Source organism: Semicossyphus pulcher, unplaced genomic scaffold (genome assembly GCF_022749685.1).
Source record: "Semicossyphus pulcher isolate SPU_LCO1_2020_fin unplaced genomic scaffold, fSemPul1.0.p SCAF_2, whole genome shotgun sequence".
NCBI classification, from domain to species: domain Eukaryota; kingdom Metazoa; phylum Chordata; class Actinopteri; order Labriformes; family Labridae; genus Semicossyphus; species Semicossyphus pulcher.
In genome coordinates this window covers 24386927-24396048 of record NW_027211693.1, presented here as the reverse complement: position 1 = coordinate 24396048, position 9122 = coordinate 24386927, and the positions used below count along the sequence as shown (strand labels likewise).

General features: G+C 40.4%; 2 protein-coding genes across 3 annotated transcripts; one reads left to right on the top strand and one right to left on the bottom strand.

The window, feature by feature from the left end:
- Nucleotides 1-702: 702 nt before the first annotated feature.
- higd2a (HIG1 hypoxia inducible domain family, member 2A) lies at nt 703-3709 on the top strand. The gene is made up of 2 exons (XM_069670600.1): nt 703-904; nt 3122-3709. Exons 1-2 carry the CDS (start codon nt 718-720, stop codon nt 3286-3288), a joined length of 354 nt encoding a protein of 117 aa, XP_069526701.1. The 5' UTR covers nt 703-717; the 3' UTR covers nt 3289-3709.
- Nucleotides 3710-3758: 49 nt separating this feature from the next.
- Nucleotides 3759-8935, bottom strand: cltb (clathrin, light chain B). 2 transcript variants are annotated; one of them, XM_069670598.1, is made up of 6 exons: nt 8516-8935; nt 7877-7923; nt 7617-7734; nt 6734-6845; nt 5806-5859; nt 3759-5433 (listed from the first exon to the last, which is right to left on the bottom strand). In XM_069670598.1, the coding sequence occupies exons 1-6, from the start codon at nt 8676-8678 to the stop codon at nt 5262-5264; spliced, it is 666 nt and encodes a 221-aa protein (XP_069526699.1). In that variant the 5' UTR covers nt 8679-8935; the 3' UTR covers nt 3759-5261. The 2 variants fall into 2 exon arrangements, with proteins under 2 accessions (XP_069526699.1, XP_069526700.1); XM_069670599.1 differs by lacking the exon at nt 5806-5859 and having other exon boundaries at nt 8516-8933.
- Nucleotides 8936-9122: the final 187 nt, after the last annotated feature.

The window sequence follows — 9122 nt, the reverse complement described above, 5'->3', positions numbered from 1 at the left end:
TTTGTTGTGCAAAATAACCTGTTTCCAACCAAAAATACATCACTGCCTATCTATTTGAGATTTAATGATGGTTGAAACACCAAACTGTACCAAATACTGCCACTTAGTGGTGAAGGTGGGGATCTTGGGAATCTTAAAATTAGGCAGGCAAACATTTTCCTGGTAATACTATTACAATACTATCCATAACCTTTCTTTCAGTAGCAAGCAATTCGTGATAAATCAAAATGTGGTCCATAGATAATAAAGACTCTAGTACCTTTGATTGTTTAATGCCTTGGAAAATGTATCTTATGTGTATAATTGCTCACTGCAATAAGCCTTCATGTCACAGTTTATTGTACAAAATGTAGCTATTCTCTCTGAAGGCAACATAAAAAATGCACTCTAGCCAGGGGATAGGGTTCTCACATTTGACACAACGGTCATCATAAAGATTGTGTTAATATTTAATTTATCTTTCATTAATGTACATAAACAACATTAAAGGTTGTTTATGTACAGAGCAGTGCACTCACATGAACGTTTTAATTGTTAACATATTCAATTCATTTTCTAAGCGGGTGTCTGACGTTAGGAGATCACAGGACGCTCCTTATTTTTATTTCTGACGTTGACAATATCCGGACTTTTATTGTGAAATCTGAGGTTAAAGTGTAACCGGAAGTTTAGTTTCCCAGTTCCTCCGTTGATTGGGTTTTGCAGTCCAAGGTAAGCATGGCGGCTGCAACGACACCAACGGTCCCTGAGCAAACACCTCAAACATCGGCTTCAGGACCTGTGCTGTTTGACTTCTCTGAGCCCCCGATTATCGAAGGCTTCAGCCCTTTGCCGAAGATTAAAGATGAGACTTTTAAAGAGAAATTCATCAGGAAAACCAAGGAGAACCCGTTCGTCCCTATAGGTGAGTTACACAAACTGGGTATCTCTGCAGAGCGAAGTTACACAAGTGCAGCACCTATGGCTTGCCATAAGCACCGAAACAGTACACCGTGTATTTTATATTACGGTGTGGTCAAGTCAATTATGTTTAACTCAAAGGTTAGCTTGTAAAGCTCCACACTCAACTGAATGTTGCGTGTAAGGAAATAGTAACTACGTCACTTAACATAATGGAAAATGTACCTAAGCTGCTGTGTATTTGTATCCAATCTGTTATTTGAGTCTTGTTAATTGATGAATGGCTTGTATTTTAGTCAGTCTTTTCAAAGTTGTCTTTTTAATAGTTTGACTGCATTAATTTAAAACAATAAGGAGCCACGGTGCCCTTGATAAGGGTTTCAAGGGTAATATAACCTAAATCTCTCACACACATTAAAATTCTTTGATTTTGTAACCATGTACTGTGTCTTTCAAGTAACATCCATCTCTGGAAATTTTTCTTTAACCTTTCACAAAGTATTGAGCTGACACGCCCCCTCCTTTGTCTGTCACGTTTGGGACTATATAGCTTTTTTTTGGTCTCTCAAAACTGCTGACTGTGAAGTTTTTGAATAGACATTTGTTGTTTGTTTGTTTACCCTTAAATGTTGGGACTTGACTGCTTTTAATGTCACACTGTCTTAGTGTTAGCTTTTATGTTAACTGTGAAAGCCTAAAGTGTCTGCATATACAGTACTGTGCAAAAGTTAAAGGCAGGTGTAAAAAAAAAAAATGCTGTAAACTAAGAATGCTTTCAAAAATGGAAGTGTTAATAGATCTTCTGTGGATGTAGGCTTCTTCAAATCCTTCTGTCTCTTCATGTAATCCCAGACAGACTCCATGATGTTGAGATCAGAGCTCTATAGGGGCCATACCATCACTTCCAGGACTTCTTGTTCTTCTTTACGCTGAAGATACTTCTTAATGACATTGGCTGTATGTTTGGGGTCGTTGTCCTGCTGCAGAACAAATTAAGGGCCAATCATACGCCTCCCTGATGGTATTACATGATGGATAAGTATCTGCCTGTATTTCTCAGCAATGAGGACACCATTAATCCTGACCAAATCTCCAACTCCATTTGCAGAATGCAGCCCCAAACTTGCAAGGAACCTCCACCATGCTTCACTGTTGTTGCAGACACTCATTATTGTACCGCTCTCCAGCCCTTCGGTGAACAAACTGGCTTCTGTTACAGCCAAATATTTCAAATTTTGACTCATCAGTCCAGAGCACCTGCTACCATTTTTCTGCACCCTAGTTCCTATGTTTTCATGTATAGTTGAGTCGCTTGGCCTTGTTTCCATGTCGGAGACTCTTCCATGATGACCACTTCTGGCCAGACCTCTCTGGACAGTAGGTGGGTGTACCTGGGTCCCACTGGTTTCTGCCAGTTCTCAGCTGATGGCACTGCTGGACATCTTCCGATTTCGAAGGGAAATAAGCTTGATGTGTTTTTCATTTGCGGCACTAAGTGTCTGTGGTCGACAACTGCGTCTACGATCCTCAACGTTGCCCGTTTCTTTGTGCTTCTTCAGAAGAGCTTGAACAGCACATCTTGAAACCCCAGTCTGCTTTGAAATCTTTGTCCGGGAGAGACCTTGCTGATGCAGTATAACTACCTTGTGTCTTGTTGCTGTGCTCAGTCTTGCCATGGTGTATGACCTGTGACACAACCTCACCTTGGTAGCAGAGTTTGGCTGTTCCTCACCCAGTTTTAAGCCTCCTACACAGCTGTTTCTGTTTCAGTTAATGGCTGTGTTTCAACCTTTGAGATCTTTAGTACCTGTTCGGTATAATTGGTTGATCATTCACCTGACTATAATCCTACAAAATCCCTGACTTTGTGCAAGTGTACCTATAAGAATGATGCTGGTTTGAAAGCAAAGGGTAGTAGCACCAAATAGTGATTTCATTTAGATTTTTCTTTTGTTCACTCACTTAACATTTTGAAAATGGATAAAAATAAACTTATTTATATTTTTGAAAGCATTCTTAGTTTACAGCATTTTTTCACACCTGCCTAAAACTTTTGCACAGTACTGTACATATTGTAGCAAAATGACACAGTAATACAACTAAGCTTATATGGTGTTAGTCAGCATCACCTTAACACCTGTACCTTGTTTTAGGCAGCAATCAACCTGCACTGTTCTGTTAGATCCTGTTTATAACTTGCAGTTCGCCTTGTTTTCCCCAGGTTGTGTGGGAACAGCAGGAGCGCTGATGTACGGTCTCCGGGCCTTCCATCAAGGGAAAACCAGACAGTCCCAGCTGCTGATGAGGGGCCGTATCTTCGCTCAGGGCTTCACTGTAGTTGCCATCATTTTTGGAGTCTTTGCCACAGCTGTGAAACCCAAGCAATGAAGACTGACCAATCCCACACCTCTGCCATCGCCTGTCAACACAGAATCAGACCAAATCCAACCTGGACCTGGACTGATCTTAGTTTCTGAATGGACTGACTATACGTTTCCAACATTGTTCAGATACCTGTGTCAAGGCCAGCACTATTTATTTTTGTTTGAAAGCTGTTCATAGCTCATTGAGGTGAAATATTTTGCACCAGCAAAGTATAACAAGCTTTTTAAGCTTGATTACTTACCTCAATTTGCTACAATAGTTTGAAGGCCATATGCTGATAAATATGAATAATATGTAGCTTTCTCCTGGTTCATCAGGAGGCTTAGATTTCAAATATTCCTATGTATTGTCACTGAAATGATCTACATCACGCCTGAATGTGTCTTCTGGATGAGAAATCTTTAAACTGATACTTTAAGTTGAAGCTGGTGTCCTGTGTGTATTTGAGAGAAAGAATGACACTCACAGCTGCATTCAGGGGACATCTACTCCTTGCACAACCTTTATTTAAAAAAACAGTGGGGAAATTCATTGTGAAAACTGTTTTTATGTTAATGGCCTGGGTGAGTAGAGCTAAATGCGAGGAGGGTTTAGACACTAGACAGACCCAGTCTCAAAGTCCACCTTAAACTCTCAAAGACAATCAATGCCCTCATTAGCAGTGCTCAAAATGTTGTATTTGGAAAAAGACAGCACTCTATGAAATCACTTTACCCATGCAGAGGCATTTCAGTGGCCAGTTAAGTGTGACAAGTATTACATGAAAACAAGTGAGCAGCTGGAAACTTCTTGCATCTCAGACTTTCAGTGTTGTTATTTTTAGCAGATGCATGCTAAACACGGTGGGTAAATCTATTATTACTGCCAATTCACAGCAGCACAGACTTCAGCAATGTGCGCCTGAGTGCATGCAATGGTGGATGTTGGCACCGGGCCACACATGATTTTATCTCCTCACGCTTTAACTGGGTCAACAGGGATTTCAGTGACTATCCACAGGGCATTTTGATGGCAACAGTCTCGATTCAGTACAAATTACTTAAAGTGATCATACTTAGCAGTTTGATTCTCCAGTTCCCTTTTAACATTCACCTTTTTCAGTATTTAAACTGTCCAAATAGGCAACATGTGAAACAATGTGCAGACATTACTGTTGAATTTGACACCTTATTGATTAATGCTTAAAGAAAATCTGCGTAATGCTTAAAACAAATTAGTGCAACATAAAAACGGCAAATAAAACGTCTGCTGAGAAATCTGTGAAATGAGAAACCGCACAAGCCGTTAATCATGTGAACTCTGAAAATTTAGATGATGGCAGAAATCTTTGGTTGTGATTTTCGTTTTTTTGCTGAAATCTTGCCTAATTGAAGAGGAAATCCATCTGGCTGAATACTCAAACTGGAGTAAGAGCTACATCAAGAAGGCCACACGCTTATGCATTTGAGAAACATATGCCAGCTACGTTAAATATGGTAATCAGGGATATAATACAACAAATGTGAACAAAGACTGTGATTCTACAATGATGAGAGGCATAAGTGGTTACAATCTAATATGCAGTAGTGCTGAGTAAGTGTTTGACATTGACCAAAATGCTATTTTATAAAACTAAAATTGTGCATCCAAAATATTGGCAGAGGCATGCAACAAAAATGACCTAAAAACAATTTATAAGTTAAAGGGGAAGGGAAATGTTTAACTTAAAGTAACAATATTTTCTTAAGTATAGCAGTGATCAAACCGACCCGCTACAGGATGTCGTAACAGTAGAGCACTCCAAATTCTCACGAGAGAGTGGGATTAAGTAAATTATGTCAATATAACAGGCATCAAGGAAGGTGGGAAGTTATTAAAGGTTATAAACATACCAGGAATTTTATGGAAAAGAGGATACAAACTTTTCTGATGCAAGGTGAGGTTTAAAACTGAAAAGGCAATGTTGTCTAAAACAGAAATTCTCCCTGTGGATTTCTCTAGCGCACCAGAGGTGTCTGTTTGAGAGAGATGAGAACCGAGCGCATTCGAGAAACATCCTTTGCCTGTTTGTTGGTTTTCGGATTGAAGTCACAGAGACGGGCTACTCTCTCCCATTCAGTTCCTGGACTGTCGCCATCGCTCTCTGCCAGGAAAGCCTCCTCTGATGCTCTGCAGGTGGGAGGGAGAGCAGGGAAACATATGAATGAGCTGCAATATTAGGAGCTTTTCAGAACAGTTGCAATAACAACAAACCTTTTTGAACAAACTTGGTGCTCACTCACAAACTTCAATCACATGAATAGCATCTCTGCTAAAGATAGACACCCACTTCATGCATTTCTTTATACCAATAAAACACTTTGTTGGAGACATTATCAACTTCTATTTGAGTTGTTACATTTAAATAAAAAGGACGACATACCAAATCAGGCCTTCAAAAATAGACTGGTAGTTTTTAGTGTTTGGGCATGCATCAGGTGAAAATCAACTAGTTACTCATGGGGTATACAACATTAAAAAGCATTAGAATGCTAAACCTACACAAAGCCTATAACATCAGAGTTGGGCTGTTTGTAGAAAGCCTTGTCAGCAATCCTAGTACGCAGGCAAGGCCAAGAAAGCAGGAAAAGAAGGAGAGAGGAGAACAATTTCAGTGTCAAACGACAAGCAGAGAAAAGTTAAGGCTGCATTAAAAGGATTATGTAAGCGACTGAGAAACAATTCTAATGAGGCTGAAATTAAAGGTTTAAAGTGGTCTAAATACAAGCTATTCTGCCAATAAACAAACTTAGATTGGCACTGAAGTACTTAATTGAACTACAGGCCGCTTTGATGCTAGGCTGCAGCATGGATGATACAATTGCTCCCTGCTGTTTGCATTCCTTCGAGCTAACTAGCTTCCTGTTTTGTTTTCCAGGCAGTCCAAGAGGACACACAGCTGTAGACTAATATCTCATCAGAGGATTGTCTCTCAGTGCGTTCACAGGCACAGAGGAAGAAACTGGCAAAAACTAGAGACACAGATGCAGAGTGATACCGTGCCAGACTTGGACAGAGTCTGTTGGAAAGTGTGAGAGAAGAACGGGTTAGAAAAGGAAAGAATGCAGTTTTTTGTGAGCATAACGTACAACACTGAGTGCAACCTTTAAGTTGACTTAATTTATTTCAGCAATGAACAAATTTGGAGTAAGTCCAAGACAAATTCTTCAAACAAAATATATGCAAAGTTTAAAATTCTGCCAGTCCACCTCATGGTATTGTGTTTCTGTTGCTACACAGTGTGTATTACTTGACAGGCATAGTTAAACATTTTGAATGATTTCTAATGAAAAAAAGAATGCAATCTGCCAGTAGAACACATAAGATGAATAGAATGAGTTCAGTGAAGTGATTGCAGCATCATCACATTATAACAATGAACCAACTGTTACTTCTCTTCATGTTTACGGGGGGCATGTCAGACACTAACCTGTTGTTGGTCTTGTTCTTCTCCATCTGCTCGTTCTGGTGCACATGCCAGTCCTCCAGCTCCTTTTTGGCTTTCTCTCTCCACTCTGCCTCTGCTGCCTTGGATGCGGCGTCTAGTTGGGATGCAACAGGAGAGAACAAAATAGTCAGACACCTCAGAAGATGAAAAAATAGAAGAGAAAACAAACATATGATCAGTTCTAACAATGAAACAACTGGACAACTGTGCTGCATCATTTCCCTTCAAGGTAACTGAAAAATAGATACAATAAAGTCTTTAGTTTTGTTCTCTTTGGCAGCACCAATGAAGACAAAGTGGTAATTGCGGAAGCACACTTCCCAGATATCCAGACAGTGCTGCATGTGTGACGTCCACGGTTGGCTCCGATTGTAACTCTTGATTTTCCTCACTGACGGTTGCTTTTCCTTTTTAGACTGTTTGCCTTCATCTGAGCGTCGAATTTGTTTCTTTTTCTTTGGATTTTCACTTATTTTTGAAGTTGTATCTGTAGTCATCCATCTTTTCTTTGTTTGTTCAGCCATAGTAGATTATTGTTTACTTGCAACACAGTAAAAGCAGCCGCTTAGCTCCGCCTACCCTCTCTGGCAGACCACTGCTGGGTGATAGAAAACGCGTCCAATAACTGGACGCCGCTTGTTATTTTTTTCACAAAAGTCGCCACAGACACCCAGTCCGTAATACTGCAAATGCAAAGGCTTTCATCAGTGGGCCATAGGCTCAATCACCATTGTCTTACCTCATTCGGCGATAGATAGTGACTTAACAGACATTTATTTAAACTGAAGTCTTCAAGATTATTACTTTAAGTAAGAAGCACATTAACCAGAATGATTCGTCCCCTGGTGAGATCATTTTTGCTCACCTAATGCCTCAAGGCGTGTCTTCTGTTCCTCCCTCCACTTGCGTAAACTCTCCGGCTCTTGCCTCTGAATATCGACCTGGGCGATGGCTGCATAGTTGTCTGTTGGGCCATTGGACTCCTTTGGAGGAAATAAAACATTTATTTCATAAATTATGAACAAAACCACAATTAAAAGGAAAGTAAATGAAATTATTTCATAGCACACAAAGAGATAATGTGATGTGAAATATAACTTAAGAAACTATAAGTAATAGGCTCACCTGAAACATGTCCCCATTAACGGTGGCTGGCTCCTCGTCAAAACCGTCTGACATTGTTATAAGAGAACAAAGTTTAATCTTAAAATGAGTTTTACAGTTAGTTTCACTTCCTCATCACCGGGGTTAACTCGTGTTAACAATGAAACTGTCACTTTGTTTTTAAGGTAAATGTTACCTCAGTAATGCGGCTGCACCTGTTTGGGCACTGATGTTGTCTATGCAGCTCTGACAGTTTACAGGACCGGTTTTTCCAGGTTGTTCCTGATGTAATATAAGTCAGTAACTGCTATATAATGTTAATATATTGTATAAGGACGTAATTTACATGCTACATAGTTTACTCGAATAACTAGCGTACGTTCTCAGTGTGCATTTAAACGCACCACGGTCAGCCAGCTACGCTCTGAGGCTAACGTTACATTAGTTTAATAGCAAATTGGCAGGTTAGCCAATGTGAACTGATACACTACATGATAGTACCAACTTCTAATACTATTGTAAACTTATATTGATGGGAGCTATTCTCGGCTAACTAACTTATTACCACTCCAGTCAAAGTACCGGTAGGCATATAGGCTAGCTTTAGTTAGCTCGTTAGCTTGCTAGCCGAGGCTGACATTAGCTCAGTCACAAACTCACCATAGTTTACAGGCTCCGGCTCAGACGGCTGTTGGTCGTCCGCTTCTTCCAGCGCCCCAAATCCGTCGCCGTCATTTTCTATCCCCGCTATTTCACTCTCCTGCTGGGCCAGGAAAGCTGCAGCCGGGTCCTCTTCAGTCGGGTGTGCTCCGTTGTCAGCCATCTTTTACAAAAGTGTTTACAAGTTGAACTGAGCTTGGTAGGGTTAGCTAGCAAACGTCAAAGAGCCGAATTCAGGCAACTAGTTGTGAAACGTTGATGCAAACAACTTAAATATTTTACTCGAATAGTAGCTATTCTAAGTAGACTATGTGGGCAACAGGAAAAACAATCTAAGTCTTAAAAAAATGTTAGCTTCGAGTCAGGCCCTCACTGATGATTCATGATTTCTTCACTTGTTCAGCCACTGTGATGATGGAGCAGGGCAGCACCCCGAGGGTACCATCTGCCTTTTGGTGCAGTTTGTCGCCACCTGCTGGTCGTCTGCTGAATCTTTTGTCAGAAGGCCTGTAACTGATTATGCTACAGTATCATCTCAAAGTGATGCTTTCAATGGTAAGTAATAATATCCCCCATGTAGCACATTTCATACAAGATCCTTCTCAGC